The sequence below is a fragment of the Aethalodelphis obliquidens genome, unplaced genomic scaffold, assembly GCF_003676395.1.
Source record: "Aethalodelphis obliquidens isolate GAN/ISIS:26980383/991018 unplaced genomic scaffold, ASM367639v1 scaffold88, whole genome shotgun sequence".
Lineage (NCBI taxonomy): Eukaryota > Metazoa > Chordata > Mammalia > Artiodactyla > Delphinidae > Aethalodelphis > Aethalodelphis obliquidens.
In genome coordinates, this window is record NW_020838032.1 from 1,971,948 (window position 1) to 1,989,160 (window position 17,213).

General features: G+C 40.4%; 1 protein-coding gene across 6 annotated transcripts in view; it reads right to left on the minus strand.

Moving 5' to 3' along the window:
* The window catches only part of AOPEP (aminopeptidase O (putative)), a 370,704-nt gene that overhangs the window by 40,939 nt on the left and 312,552 nt on the right, over nt 1-17,213 (minus strand). For 2 of the 6 annotated variants that reach the window (XM_027094269.1, XM_027094268.1), the window contains exon 14: nt 2,377-2,523. The exons of 2 other annotated variants lie outside the window; for them this stretch is intronic. In XM_027094269.1, the coding sequence (XP_026950070.1) occupies nt 2,377-2,523 (147 nt within the window). The remainder of the gene's footprint in view (nt 1-2,376; nt 2,524-17,213) is intronic. 2 more of the 6 variants (XM_027094270.1, XM_027094267.1) reach the window with 1 other exon arrangement.

Consider the following 17,213-nt stretch of genomic DNA (forward strand, 5'->3'; position numbering starts at 1 on the left):
CAAAATCCTGTTGCTTTTCTGGTTCTGAGTGACCTTTCAAGGAAACCTCACAGTGAGATAAGCTGTCAATGTAACTGACTATGTGCCAAGGCCTAGGCGGGCCTGGGAAGGGGGCAAGGCAGTGGCACGTTAGGCCTCAGGGCCTTAAGGCCCTGATCTGGGCCCTACCCACCCCTGACCTCAACCCTGCAGGCCCCAGAGCAGGGGTCAACAAACTCAGAAGGGGGCAGGCCAAACCAGCCCACAGCTAGAAGTGGTGTGGACGTTTTAGAGGAAGGAACAACAACAAAAAGAATTATCTTGAGATGTGATAATTATATGAAATTCAAGTTTCAGGGTCCATAAACAGCTTTACTGAAACACAGGCACGTCTGTTCATTTACATACTGCCTATGGCAGCTACAACAGCAAAGTTGAATAGTTAGTTGTGACAGAAACCGTATGGCCTGAAATACTAAAATCTGCTCCTTTACAGAAAAGCCTGCTGACCCGTATCCTAGAACATGCCATGCTCACACCTTTGCACTTGCTGTCACCTCTGTATGGAAATCACTCCTGGCCCCTTGGCTTTGTATGGCCAACTCCTTCTTGCCCTTAGGTCCCGGCTCAAATGTCACTTTCTCTTGTGGCCTTTCCTGAACTCTACCTAGAGACACCTAGCTCACTTTCACCTGCAATCTCCTTTGTAGCTCTTATCTGAAACTATCCTGCTCATTTCCTTATGAGCTGTCGTTCTAGAAGAATCCAAACTTCCTGAGGGTGACCCTTGCCACTGCTGTATCCCTAGTGACTGGCAGAGTATTTGTGAACTGCATGGACGCTGACCACGCTAGTTACTTAAACCAGTCAAGCCTCCCTCAGGCCCCAGTCTCTCATAACCAAAGAGCCAAGCCTGAAGAGACTGCTCTGGCTTTGGGCATCATGATGCAGTCTGAGATGCAAAGAAGCAACCAAAATAAAACCTGTTATATTTCCCGAAGGTTTAAGAAGTTACGTATAACAACTAAGTTGAGCTGTAAGTTAAGAACACAGTGTGCTTTATGTTTATGCCAACAGGAAAGGGGTGGGGGGACCAGGGTCTACCACCTCCCAGCTTCTGGCAAAAAGTGGAGGAGTGACAGGTGCCCAGCACCTGCTTTGATCCTCCCGCCTTCGTCTGCCCACTGCCTGTCACTGGGGCCTGGCATTTCAGTGGTATTCAGCTCTGATTAAAGCATAACCTCATGCCTATAAATAGAGACCTCTATAAAACACTAATTAAAAATAACAAGCTGGCATTTGGAAACTCCTATAAACAAAAATATAAGAGCTGAAATAAACAGCAACAGTTGCACGTTTGATCTATGCTGAGATGGGTAAAAAGCTACATATGTCTTCTCTGGAGTTTTTCAATTAACTCCTGAATTTACATAAGGGTTTTAACATGTATAACAGTGCCCATCTTACCTTTTAATCTAATAATGAGCTGGCTTTTCTCCATTTACTCCATTTTAAGAATTGTGAAGTTAATTTTTAATAATATTTTATTTAACCCAACATGTCCAAAGTATCATTTTGAGAAGACATTACTGAGACATTTTGCTTCCTCTTTTTATACTGTGTCTCCAGTATCTGCTACGCATAGTTCACACTTACAGCACACCTCAATTCAGAACAGCCACATGTGCCTAATGGCTGCCTTACTGGACTGTACAGTTTTTAAACGTTCATTTATTCTCAACTGAACACAAATCAAACCTACTTGCCTTTAAGGAGTTTTATATAAGAGAGACCGTGTGCTTTTTTACTTCAGATGACTAAATAATTTATTATTTTATATATTTAGAAAACTCTGGAACTCATCCTAGGGTTCACATTGCATTCTTCACAGTAAGCTAAAAGATATTAAGGACCCCATCATATTGCTTTCCCACAAGCATCCAAGTTTGCTTTTCAAACCATGGCTGTTAGATTTAGTTTTCATTTCCTTGACACATGGCTCCTTTCCTGTCCTAACTGAATACAACTAAGAAGCTCTGGCACATCTCAGACCAGTTTTCTTAATGTGCAACAGGACGGCACCACCATCATGCACAAGATGACCCACCCAAGTTTATAATTCAAAAACATTCCACCCGCCTGCTCATTCCTTTAGGAGACTTATGTCCATCTTAATGATTTAAGAAGAAAGAGGGAAAAACTTAGGACCTCAAAATACCCTGGTAATGACCAGGATCAGAGGTCCCCTGCTGGAGCAAGCGCAACCAGGGAAGCAGTTTACTCTTTGCTCGAAGTGCTGCTTTTCACTCATAAGACACAGCATGGGATGCTGCTTACAGAGAGTTCCAACAGCTGGGGACGCAATGGGATCATACTTCACCAACAGTGAGGACCCACAGTGTAAATCCTGAGGGTGTTCCTGGTTACCTCTGCATCCTGCTCCGAGAGGTGGTACGTCCTCTCAAGTCTTTGCAGAGTTCGGGGATTCAGAGTCCTCTGCTCCAAGAGATGCTCCAGAAGCAAGACCAGCTGGTCTGGAAGAAGCTGAGGACAAAACCAAACAGCCTGTGAAAATGCCATTCAGCTTACAAGAAATTAAACCCAAACGTTTAGACCAAAGACAGCAAATCCAGGGTAACCCTGGGGACTCCCAGCAGCTGCTGAAACATTGGAAGACTGTAGACTTTACTATGGTAAAACCTCAAGGTTTACCTTGTATCCCCAAAGACACTGCATTCTGGGGTCTGATTAAGCCCTATTCTCCATGGCTTCTCACGTCAGTTCTATATTTAAGAGCAGATCAAAAACTGAGTCTACCTTGTTTATTTTTTTAGGTTGTACACCATGAATTTTTTTTTAAGGTGTACAACATGATGACTTAAATGTATACATACACTGTGAATGATAAAAACTGTGCTTATCTTAGGGCTTCCCTGGTGGCACAGCGGTTGAGAGTCCGCCTGCCGATGCAGGGGACACGGGTTCGTGCCCCGGTCCGGGAAGATCCCACATGCCGCGGAGTAGCTGGGCCTGTGAGCCATGGCCGCTGAGCCTGCGCGTCCGGAGCCTGTGCTCCGCAACGGGAGAGGCTACAACGGTGAGAGGCCCGCGTACCGCAAAAAACAAACAAACAAAAACCTGTGCTTATCTTAATAAAACATTATCATGGTTTTATTAGATCTTTTTCTCTACAGCATGCATATGCCAAAAAAGGTCATTTAGCCTAGACAAATACTCAAGAAACCGTCTGATCTTAGGTAAACACATGGAAGTTTAACAGAAATAAGCAACTTTCAAATTTCCTTCTTTAGCATGTGACTTGCAAATGTACACCAAGAAATAAAAAGCATGTAATGAAACTAGAACCATGTTTCACAATCCCTCTATTACAAAATCTGTAAGTTTATTATTCCATTAAAAAGAAGGTTGTATGTATGATTACACACACACACACACACACACACACACACACACACACGCCCAACCACACAAGGTCACTCAGATCCCTGAGTTTTCATACAGGATAAGTAAAAATGGTATTACCACTTAAGGGCAAAGAGAGCAAGACGTTTTTATATGGTTCAAAAATAACACAAACTAATCTGTGAACAAACAATACTTGTGAAATCCAAGAACTTAAAATATGTCTTATTCACTCTTGTACCACAGTGCCTAGATCAGCCTCTAGCACAGAGCAGCACACAAACGGTTAACAGAAGAAAAAAATTCAATTTAAGACACATCTTGTAGGAACCAAAATGTATTTATTCTAAAATGAAGGTTTTAAAATAACTACTATGAATTCCACTATTCTCGACATTTAGCTTTTCTCCATTCCTGATTATGCCCAGGCAATCCTGTCAACTAACTCAAATTTACAGTTCTGGAAGTCAATACTAGAGCAACAGGATATTCACAAGAACACCTGGATTTTAATCCCCATTTTGTTACTCTAAAAGAAATTTCAAAAATGATTGGCTTCTCCCCTACCTCTCTTTACCTTTCAGCCCCCAAGTGTGCACTGCACCTCTGCCTCCCTCTCCATTCACACACACACTCTTCCAAAATGCACTTGCAGGAAAACCCAGCAGAGACGGCATGCATGCAATTTACTACATAATTCCACAAAGAAAGCATTTCTTATCTTTCCTCACCTCACCTTTCTAAGGTCTAATTAAACCGCCACTTCCCTCTAGACAGACAGACACAAATGCACACCACTTGATTCTTGGTTATTTTCATTTCATAACATCACTCCATCCACCACAGTCATGCTGTGGCTCCTCTCTCAGGCTGAGAGGAGAAACAAGGTGCTTCAGCAAAACCAGAGGGTTACGATTCAGCACTGACCTGTGAGGTTATATATGAGAACACTTAATTTCCTTCCATTAGAACTACTGTGTCTGTAAGATGCTTTAAAGATATCAAATTACTATATACTAGTACAAAAATGCCATTTTTCCATTTTCTACAGTTTTAGACACATGAGGCTACTCGTATGATATTAAAAGAAACTTGCTGTTTTATAAAACAGACCAAATTCAGAACCACCAGCTTCTGGGGAGCATGCACACCCTTGTATACCACGGGCACCATGAGCACTTGGCAGGCAGGCACTCATGGCCGCCGGCGGAGGGAGGAGTCTTACCCAGCCTCTGGCACTCCCGACCCGGCAGCAGAGCTGACACTTTGTTCTCAGCCTTTCTTGTGGCCCCTCTTATTGTAGTTCCATCTTCTCAGCTCGGCCCCGCTGGGCCTGGCACCCAGGCTCCCTCTGCCCTCCTTCCCATCCATCTCACCCTGCAGCCTCCCTCTCTGGATCTTCCTTCCCTATGTTCCAAGAGGGGCCCCTTCTCTGGTGGAGGCTAAGCCTTCAGCCCCAGCCATGAGTGTGCCCCTCATTCCCCCCTAAGGCCACTCTCCCTGACTGCCCTCCTGCATTTGAACCCTTCTCATGGAGTCTACCCTTTCTCCCCAAAATGGTCTCTCCCCACCTGCCCCACTACATCCCTTTCCAAAGTGTGCTCCAGGTGGCTCCCACCCTGCGGCGGGCCTAGGTGCCCGTCCAGCAGCAGCCCATCTGTCTGTACAGGGGCAGGGGAGGGGAGGGTCCCAGATTGGGTCAGAATGGCTAGCCAGTCCTGCATCCCCACGCGCACGCTCAAAACCGGTCAGCAGTGCTTCTACAGGCAGCCAATCCAGGGCAGCAACAGCTACTCAAGAAGACCGCTTCTGGGGAAGGGCCCAGCCTGATACAGCACAGAACACCCATGGGCTGCGGGTGGCGGCCTCATTCGCTAACTAAGTGCAGCAGGAACAAGCCCGGCCAACTTTCAGAACTGCAGAAAAGGGAAGAGTAGAAAGAAAAGCATCTCCCTATTACGTGCCTGCGCTTACAAAGAGGCCTATTGTTAGAACCCAAGCTTAGGATTTGGTTTAAGCTAGAGAGACCCAGGGAGGAAAGAAACCCTGAGTAAGACAACTAGCTTGGTCCTCAACTTACCCCAGCTGGGTTTGACCAACAAACTCCTGTTTAATATCAGAGAATTACTAACATGGGAACCTATCAAAATATCTGGATTCACACTTTTGTATCTCTCGCAGTTTTCTTCTAAGCAAAAAGTTCATACACACCTGCACAGAGAAACAGAACCAGAAGGATCACTGACAGCTTTCGTCTTCTCATTTTATGCAATGGAAAAATATCTAAAGCCAAGCCCCCTGACTTAAGATGGGCAGCCAAGATGGAAGGGAGGGAGTCAAGCCTTTGCGGTTCTTTGTTCAGTTTAATTTACTTTAATTGGAGAAAGGCAAAGAACAAGCATGCACACACCCCACCAGCTCTCCCTCCTCCTTCACTAAGGTGCCTGCTTGCTCAGAGGTGGGCAGGGGCACCAAGGACCAACACAGAGGCTGAGAACATTCCTCCATGATGCTGAGAGGTCTTCAGAACGGACTTGTGTAAGTGACTCTCCTTAGTAAAACCACCTGTAGCCATCTGGCTTTCAACTGTCATTCCTCCAATTCGGGGGGGAAGGGGGGGCTCGTATTTCAAATCGGTGATCAAATGCTATTTTAGTACATAGGCAAAATTCAGTCTCTCTCACTCACAAATGAGTACGTGAACATTACATAATTTTTACATGAGATTACAGACCCTGAAAGGAGAATACTGAAGCAAAAATGTGGCAAGCAGCTTGCTTTAGTACAGCATATTTCTCTTTGTAAAATAAACACTCCCTATAAAGCCACCCTATAATGAAAAAGAAGTACTAAGTAATAAACCAAAATGTTCGCAAAGTAACTGAGAGAGATCACACACCAGCAAACGTGTTCAGACGCAGTGCTGGGTGCCACCCGCCCTGGCAGCAAGCACAGGGGTGTTAGGAAATGCCGTGTGGGTCACTCCACTCCCACCCATGTAGAAATCAAATTAAATTTCACATGACTTCTAGGCCCACTGTGTTTAATACAGCAGTGTGGGGCGGTGGGGTGGAGACAGACACGGCTTTAGTCACAGCATGGAGTGATTAAGAAAAATAAAGCACGTGCTTCAGAGCATTATCTCCTGAGAAAGCAGCTCGTTCAAACATTAGAAAAAGAAACTGCCTTTACTGCTGAGGGTCTAGGAGTGCTCACACCCACAGTTCAACAGTGAGAGGAAGAGCAAGTTCTTTCCTTTGCACAAACTAGGAACTCACGATGAGGTTATTATTTTTTCCGTATGGAAACCAGCTCGGTATTTTTTAAATGCATCTGCCTCAGAAACCTAGACAAAATAAGAGTGGGGTGCCAAAGTCATGTGGGCACTTGAAATAGAGGACTTCACAACACTGGAACACTTACTCGAACACAAACAATAAAACACCAAAGGAGGTCAATACATTGAGATTTGTTAAGAATTCTGGAAGTCTGTGTTCTTGCTCTAAACATGGAGGATTCCATGGCTGCTAATTACCCAGAAACGCACAAAGAGAAAAAAAGTCTACCTCATGATTTTTCCCAGTCAGCCTAAGGGTTGAGGCAAGTTGCACAAGTTTGAACAGTTCTAAAGAGTTCTTACACAGGCTCTTGGAAAGAAAATATGGATTTTCCAAACGCACCCTCCTAGTCTACAAGCAGCACAAAGAAAACGAACCTTGACTCTTCCAGAAGCCTAGAAACCTCTTTCTACTGTCACGGGGGCATCACTCACTCCTGGCTCCCTGAAGACCAACCACACAACCGAGGTCCTCCACCATTTCTTCTATAAACAGGACTCCGAAAGGGCCAGCTAGGCTCCTAGATCAGAAAGTGCCCCATACGCATCTCACTACTGACCTTCCACAGGCAGGACCAACACAGGGAACCCGGGGCCCGCGAACATCCACGTCCACTGCCCGTGCCCCTCCAAAAGCAAAGGAGGGCACCTCCCCTCACAGCCCAGCTGGCGCGCTGCAGCCACACACGAAGGAAGTCTCAGACTCCCAGACGGGGAATGAGCCTAGGACTAATGCAGCCACCGACGGACAGTGGCGTGAGTTCTATTATTACCTCACTATCACTCTGGGATCTGCGCCTAAATGAAGCATGCTTCCTCCCTGATGCCATTTCCTTTTATCCTGGCTGGAGACTAAATGCAGATCAATGGGGGCAAAATACATATGATGTCACTTCAATTTATAGCAATGGCCTCCCTCTCTTTCGGTCTGCCTGAAATACACAGAAAGATCAATTCTTCCCAAAAATGGTTAAAAAATGCTTAGGGAGCATTCTTCTTCCAGAAAAGCATTCTCTGCTATATTTGTCTATGTTACTACGGCAGGAACTGTTTACACTGAACAAAAACAGAAAAAATGGGGGAGGGAGGAAAAAAATCTCAAATTCTCCTGTACGCTGGCTGAGATTCAACACAAGCAGGGTCCAAACCAGAATTGGGGAGGCTGACCTTTGAAAGTCACATGTATTCTGGCATAGAGGCACAAAAGAGACAGCAGTTCTCCTTTGCCCCTTGGATTAAAAAGGTAATCCCACAGATATAAAAGGTCTTTTTAATAAGATTTCCTCCAAAGTCTAACAAATTCCTTTCTACTCTTCCCAGAAAACACATCCACCACACTACCCACCCTCAGGTGCCCTGAAGAGTATCAGAACTCTGGTGAAGTTGACCTTGCCTACTCCAAACACTGGCCAGGACCATGGTTCTCACTTCATTGTTTGTATAGGATCTTTCATCTGGCACTTTCTTAATGATAAACATTTTTAAGTGACAAAAATGAACTATTTGATAATATATACATAGGAGAGTGTCTGGCCAAGAGCTGTTGTCAACAAGGATATCATGATATAATTAAAATGGTTTGAGTCTAAAACAGTAACTTATATAGAAGAAAAACACAATTGTTCTGAACTGCTTCTAGAAACAAAACTTACAAAAGAAAAACCATCCTTTCCATGTTGAAGAAAAACAATACATTTTAAAGAACTGACGAATTTAAGAATTAAAGTCTCTGGTTCACATTATTTTGGGGACATAAATTTGATTTGCCAACCAATGAAAGTCACTAAATAAAATTAAAAGTGAAAATAATTTTCTTCAAAAATAAGGAAATCATTGAATAGATGTATTTATCCAGCATAATCAGTATTTCTGATTATCAAACATCTTTAGGGAGTATGCCTATGGACAAATTTTAGGAAAATTCAAGCAGAAGAAAATATTTATATAATTCAGTTCACATAGAAAAAAAGCATATTTACTATATTTTGGGGAAAACAATTCTAACAGCTACAGTTGAAAAAGACTACCGAACTTTTGAGCCATAGTTTGGTTGTGGTGCTTCCAAAAGTGACACCACAGTGACCAAAACAGACACCATCATTAGCAAAGAGTACCTGAAATAATTCATTGGCATAAATCATTCTCATATCTCACTCATGTCAGATTATAAGGGTCAAATTTTCATGTGCTAACACTTCCCTAACTTTTGTAAAAAACATTACCCAAACTATATGCAATTTGATACAAAGCGTATTATTTAAACTACATTAAATGCAGTCCTCCTGTCAACTCTTATAATCACGTGTACACTTATGGTTTATGTTATAACACAGTTTGAAAATAAATCTTTGTACACACTCAAATTGAAAATCCCCAAGTATTTTATAAGAGATTCTTGGTATCTTTGCGTCTGCCTTCCCTATTCAGGAACTTGCCAGACCAATAACCAAAGGGGCCAAAGGGAGACCATTCCTGATCTGAATTTTATGCTTCTCAAGAAAAACATCGCGCATGAAGAAGAAACTATAAATTCCTAAGTGATTCAGTCCATTCACCCTGCCATAATAACACTTACGCTCCAGGCAGGGCTTGTTTAAGGCTTTCTAAAGAATTTGGAACACTTGAAAGGCTCAGAGAATACGTCTAATTTTTCTCGTATTCACAGGTTTTTGGTTTGTTTTTACTTTTAATAGAAATCTGCTTCTTTTCCTTTCTTTAGAATTAATGCTCTTATCTAAGTTAATATTGTATTTAATAATTGATTTATTTATCTTAAGAGTATACATTTTATGAATCTGAGTTCCTAAGTTGTAAAGTGATATTTTCTAATTCAAAATTCTGGTTGCATACCAACTGATTTATGAACCTCCAAAAGTCCACCGTATGAATATACCTTTACCGTGAAAACTGTCAGTCAAAATCTGTGTGTCAAAATCGTGGCTATGGTATATAACCATCACACAACAGAATATCACACAGCTATTAAAAAGAATGAGATGTTAACTGTTTCTGTAATATGCTGAGATGGAGAGAAATATTATTAAGTGGGGGGAAAAGTTAAGAACAGAACATAGACTATGGCTGAATTTGCGTGAAAAATTTTCTAAAGATACACAAAAAGGAATTAAGCAACTCTTCACATCAACTTTTCTCTGAGTAACCTACATGAGCAGCTAGCTGCCTGGCCTTTTTCTTTTTCCTGCCTCCAGATCAAGCTGAACTATTTTTCTTAAAACATGTTAAAAATTTCCCAATAATTTACTTAAAGAAGAGAAGATCCACTTTATGAAGAAATTTAATACTGCAATCTAAGCACTGAAATGCATAAATGATTAAAGCACATGCTCTAACAAAATACTGAGCTAGCAACCTGGAAACCAGGGGCTTCTATAAAGCAGTTAGAAGCAGATCCCCTAGCAGGAGTGTGCACCAAGAAATCTATCAGAGCCTCTCTATTCTTAGTCATAACAACAGTATTTCAAAGCAACATAGGTCTCAAAAGTTCTGATGTCAATACTTCTCTGCGTAGAGATGAATACCATTAAATATAAGACATAAGTTCTGTGCGAGCAATGCGCGAATACTGAAAGAATTTTAGAGCAGCTCCCTCACTGTGATCTGTTGAAAGTCAGCCTTCGGCATAAGGGTTTATAAGAAATAAAGAATAAAAAAAAAAGAAACATTGAAAGAATTTAAAATTTTCCAAATGCTTTGCAAATATACATGAAGCACTGCATCAGTCACGTGCTCAGATTTTTATGTTGTCATTTATAATATAAATGAACCATCAAATATTTTCAGAGTTTTTTCCAAGGGAAAAACCAGTAACTGTAATTTCATTCAAACCAGAATTTTTTCCTATCTTTCTTCAACTTCTGCTATTACTCCCAATATATCAAAATCAGATCATCTGCGAGGGATTATTTGTTACAAATTTAACACTCCTAGAAAATAACTGCATCAACATTAGATTCTTCTGGGCAACATTCAGTTGAGTTTATTTTCTATAGCTAGCCCTATGTTCCTGGCAAAAAGTGATAATATGCACAAAATTAAGGTGTTCATATGCACAAATACAAAATTCTTAGGAATATTCAGTATGAAAACAGTTTTCCTCTATAAATTACAGGTGATTAGCAAATGGGGGGGGGGCCGAACCTAAGCATTTACCGAAATTAAGCTCCTTAAAATTTTACAGACAAAAATAGGATCCTCCTCTTTTAAGTTTAAACAAGAATAACTGAGTTCAAATAAAACCATATTTCAACTTCTATAAAAAGAATGTACCTTTTTAAGGCAACTCCCTAAGGGATGGAACCCTATCATTTCATGTGCCACCTACCTCATGCCAGATACTCAAATGTTTATCAAATTTAAATAAAGGACTTAATGTCCAATCCGGTAAGATGGAGTAATACAGAAAAATGACTGCAAGAACAGCTGTCAAGCAACCATTCAGTGATTTAAATAAAACTATACTGAAAGAAAATTTATATGGCGACACATGAAAATTCAAGCCAGAAGTGATTCTCACTTCTAAACGAAAACGAATCCAAAAATACACAACTTAAATATATCAATTTTAAAAGTTTTGTAAACCTTCTGTATAATAGATTCTTACTCTAAAAGCGAATGGTAAAATAATGGAAATGCCTCCTCAATTATAATCGACTGTAATCAACAAAATGATGGTTCTGCGATGTTTTTAAAGAACTAATCTAATGAATAAGCTAGACTGTAGTGTTTGTAACAATCCATTTTGCGCTAAATGCAATGACTCAATAGTATGTCTTACAAAGACCTGTCCCTTTGCTTTCCACAGCCTCCTTGTTAAAACCTGTTATTAGATTAACTTTTAAAAATTATCAAAACTAACATCTATAAAAAAGTAAGCCACAAAAGCATTTTAGAGATAATGACACTAACAAGAGTTGCAAGGTGAGAAAAAGACAAGAAACAGAAGGAAGGAGAAACGAAGTCACACGCTGGCGCTTGGCTCAGACAAACGACTTGGGAATGGACACACACATATACTCAACAAATTTTTAAGGAGAGAGCATAATTTACAAGCAAATTTCACTCTTGGGTATTTATTCTGGTGTAAAATACTAACATTCCATTACTCCTAGTTCCTGTCCTTTCTTCTTCATAGGTTCATAGTCAAAACAACATAAATACTTTTTTGATTAGATTTTAATTTCTACTGTTCTTCTTACATTTTCTACCAAACCCAAACTACGCATAAATATTAGCCACACGTCCACAATTTGTTGTGGTTTCTGTCATAAAGTAGACAATGAAACATATCCTTAGGGATATGTATAGCCAACCACAACTAAAGAAAAATTGGGGGGGGTGAGGTGGAAGAGAGTAGGAGTCCAACTACAAGAATTACTGCTGGAAGAATAAAGGAATAAAGTTGTTTTTACTTAATAAAAATGTGTTGAGAGTATCGCACAATTTACTATCCAACGTCTCAGTTTTCTTTCACAGAATGATTTAATGTATATAAAGCACAGGGGTCAGATTTCACTCAAATTCTGTACACTTTTGGATTCTAGTCCAGACATTTTATATCCCGGATTAACTCTGAAAAGTTTTATGAGGAATAGAGCAAAGAATTAACTTCTTAAGGGTCACTGAGAAACTTACGGAAATTCATATTATTGAAAAAAACATGGACTTAAGAGCTTCAGGAAAAAGAAAGGCAAAGAACAAGTTTCACATACTTTCAAGAAATGTTTCCCTCATGTTTAACTCTTCCTTTTCTCTCCTCCACCTCAATACCAGTGCAGCTGAAGGGAATAAAAGCTCTTAATGGGTCAGCATTTTGTATGGAAGAGAAATGGCTGTCTTACAGATGCACATCATGTGAGAAAGTGAAACAAACAGGTGAATGGGAAACAGAACAATAAACTACATGCACATGAATGGTGCCAGGTTTGTTTACCCCAAAGTTGCAGGCTACGTACCAAGGGCTGAAAAATTCATAAATTAATGTACTTTCCATCACGATAAGAACTATTCCCAACTAAACAAGAGACTGGAATAGTGTTATAAAAATGTTCTTTTAAAGCTAAACACACTCTTTACAGCTATCAGAATTCAGACATTAAAATCTTAAGTCTACTGTGGGCTCCAGCTTGGACTCATGGCCCAGAGCAGCTGGAAGCTGGTACAGGAGCAGGAAATCTGAAATTCGGCCTTGTTTGCTGCCATAGAAAAATCCTCTCATGTGAATTCAAATACTTCAAAGTCAATCAACAGAAGTAAGTCTTCAAAGATGAAAAATAGATACATACCTAAAATCCTAGTAGGTCTGAGACCTACCAAAACCTCTTCATAGGTGTTGGTTGGCATAAAGCTGATTAAACCTAAGATACATTTTCTGGTAACAATCTAAAATCTCAAGTATTGCAAGTTATTCCTAATAGACTCCTAAAGAAATGTCATACAAATTGTGGTTAAGTTTTAGCATTTCTATTCTGTTTATATCTGCCTTCATGTATATATAATATGCTTATATAAGAAAAATTCGGTATTATCTTATCAGCGTAATACATTTTAATAGCACAGAACTTTTGGAAATTACAGGAAATGTTAAGACACTTCTCAGTTTTTGAACTGTTTATTCAATTTTAATGAAAAACAGTCAGTCTGCGAAAAACCAAACTTTCCCTCCCCTGAGTATCCAAGCTTATCTGTTTTATGAATTAACTTAGAATTCATGTTAAAAATAAAAAAGGGAGCAATCAGTTTTCTTTGTGTAGGTTTTAAGAAATTTTTCTTATATAATTAAAACTAAAAAAAGAGAAACTTTAAAAAATGTTTACTCTCCACATTTTTAACAGAATTTCTGCAACTGTGCTTTTATCGAAGTTACAACATACCAATTATAATCTACACATTCTATTCCGAAGTGAAGCTTGACTTGCTTATAACAAATCAACCTGAAGAACCAGTGATCACAGATTTCCGCCCCCCCCACCACCAAAAGGAAAAGTAGACACAAAGATTTTTAGATTTACTAAATGCAACCTCACAGGTTGAGAACCACTTTTCTGCTGACTTCACAATGTAGGGTGTCTCATCTCAGAACTTTACAAGTAATAGTTACCTTTGAGACAGAAATAAAACATGAACAGGCTGCTCCCTCCAGGGCAACCCTCACAAACTTTTCCTCAAAGTTTAAAACCTGGTCTACGTTTCCATCTAAGAATGTTTTCTAGGAATTGAGACCAAAGACCAGAACCCCTCTAAGTTAGCACACACCCCTTAACAAAGAGGAAAGAGAACAGTAAGTTAACCTGCAGAACATTTCTAAAGAAGGCTCTAGTCTGAAGCAGTAATTTGTTACTCTTTTCCTGCTGGATTTGTCCTTCAAGTAAGCTTTCTTGAGCACTTCAGAATGTATCTGTTTACCTGATGTGTCTTCCTGGAAGGCTTGGTAAATAAAATACACAAAAAATTACAATACCGACACCCATGCCCTTGAATGCACTCAAAGTTTAAAACGTTTACAAGTACAACGGCGTGAAAACAAAGGCAAGAGCCCGTCAGAAGCACCCCACAGTATTTTTGAAGGCAACGAGAACTCCCATTCACATCAAATGATACCACCATGGTAGTGGGAATGCAAACTCCACAGAATGGGCTGCTCGCTATAAGCAGATAAGGACAGGATTATGAAGCAGAACGAATACGAGTGAACCAAACTTGGCTTTCTTTCCTGCTAAAGCTCACTTGCTGGAAAGACTGAGGTTATTTAAAAGGAGGAAAATGAGAAGGGATTTGGTAGACGGAGAAGAAACCACCTTAATTCTCCTAACGAACACCAGCTGACGGCCCCGGGCCCCCGCAGCTGCCAGACGGGCCCGGCTGCGGCGGGTGGGCCCGACTTGGAAAGAAGAAAACGGCTTACTTACTGCGGCTCCCGTCGGGGCGCAGGCCAGAGCCTAGAGTCCTCCCGGATCCTTCCCGGGCGCCGGCTGATATCTGCAGCGCCCGCCGCGCGCGCCGCCTCCTCCTCCCGGGCCAATCCCCGGAGAGGCCGCCGCCGCGCCTGCCCGCCCCGCCCCGCGCAGCCAGCCGGGCCGGGTTCCCACCGCGCGGCGCCCCTTCCCAGCCACACCCCTGGCCCCCACCCCGCCCCCGCCAGTCAGCTCCCACCCAGTAATTACTCTAATTAGAAGTTTTAGTCTCAGCAGTTAAACAATGTACGAACCAGTCCCAACACAGCCTGCAATTCAAATGGCTTTGAGAACAAAGGCAATCATAGCTGTAGCAATTTTTCCTCTAATTTATAGAATGTGAAGACTTTCTCTCGTTGCTCACTGTACTTAAAACAAATTTAACCTCTAGTGTACATGCCACTTCACTTTCCATTTGAATGGAAAAACACCAGACCATGCCCGTTACAACAAAGAAAAAAAACACTGTTTTCAAAAAATGAATATTGAACTGATGAGTTTAGTCCCTCCTGCGGAACATTCACAAATGTTCCTGGATCACCTGGTAGAAACGTAAAAGATGTACAAAGATGCGGGAGGGCTGTTTTGTTTACAGATTATGTGAATAAAAGGGAAACAAACTACCCAGGGCATCTTTCTAGTAAACAATCTGCATAATTCTTAATTAGTACTGATGGAAGTGATCAGGCCTATTTTCCCCAGAAATTTATTAACCGTCCATTCACAGTTCTGAGTATTAATCTCTTCAGCCTAGTTTGAGATGTACAGGAGATATTTCAGGATGAGGAAAACTATACCCATAAAATATGTGCTTAGAAAAATAAAACCAAACACCAAAAACAAAAAAGCCTTTCTGTACTTTCTTTTCCAGTACTGGTTTGATCTTTAGAGCAATCTGCATCCATTTTAGAACTACTGAACAATTTAGAAATTAAGTTCATGTGAAAGATTTTTTAAAAATAGGCAATGAACTACTGGAGTAGAAATAATAATAAAACAACCACTACAAAAACGCTGCATGAAACAGGTTGTATGACTCATATGTCTTCCCCTTTCAATCTATATATTTCAAAAACATTTTCATTTTTTTCAAAATTTCAGGTAACTATAGTTTTCAGTCCCACTCCATGCATTTACTAGATATGCTCTAAAATTTCTCCATTTTTAAATGAAGGAAATCTTAACTGCCACATTATGAAAAATTAATTTAGTACCTTATTTTACTACAAAATGCTATTTTTGTTTAGCAGTTAAATTTGCCTCTCTAAATATTAATATGACAGATATCTGAACACAATGTAACGTTTCACTGCAGTAACCACTTTGAAAGTTAATCTCTTTTAAGAAGAAAAGCAACTAATTTCAAGTTAAAACAAGTAGAAAATAAGAAACAAAACCAAATGCAAACACTTTTAAATGCTAATGTGTCTACCTCACCTAAAACTTCAATGTCCTGAAAGTAAGATGACATTCTTCAATGCTTAAACTAAGAAAACCAGGTGTCTGGGAAATAAAAACTTTAAAAGGACTCCCAAACACTTGTTCTGCAGGTGAAATAAACATGATGAGCAACTGAGGACATAGGTAGAAAGCGCCTGCAAGGAAAATGTAATATTCCCCCAAACTTATCTTTCCAAGATTCCCCAATGAGTCAAGATCTAAATCTTTAAATTAAATAGATTTAAAAGTTCTCTTCGCTAAGTTTATCTCGTGTGCAAGACAGGACACCACGCTTTAAATGTTAAGAACATTAATAAGGTTTATGCATATTTTCAAATGTATCAGAACATTTCAAATTTTTTAATGAATTTTTTCAGTTTGAAAAATGCATGATATCTACCTTCAGATAATTAACAAATATTCTTCAGTGAGAGACAAGAATACAAAAATTTTACAAAATATACCAAAATGTTCTTGTAAAAGTAAACATCTAACGGCCAAGCACCATGCTGCTATCAGCCTGACAAAATTATTTTAGAATTTACTATTAAACGCAAAAAGCTGTTGCTGATTAAGCTGTTGATCAAATCTGGAATTCTGCTTTAAACTGAAAGGTAAAGCAAGAATTAAGATAAAAACCACATACCACATACTGTCCGGAGAGTATCTCCACCTAAGATAGAGTTCTCATCATCACCACAGACTTCATTTCTCACTGACTCCAATACTATTTGTTCAAGCTCTTTCTATAATTACCATTTCCCATTTTGCAAGTCAAATCAGTAGCCCTATCCCATAAAATTATTATTGTTTTTGAAAGAAACCCTATCTCCGAAACGTTTTACCCTCTTTTTTCTAAGCAGAGCACAGTCGTTTGCTGGCCAACAGTGCTTGGAGCCACCTGTGCATCACCCAGCTCCGCCCGCCCTTCAAAGCGGGGGTGGGTGACTCCTTTCCAAAGCAAGTCCCCAAACTGCACTACCAACTCTGCCGGGCCCGCTGGGCAATGCTGTCCTAAATCGCTGCACATCGAGCTCCCCGCTCTCGACTAACTTCATCTAAGT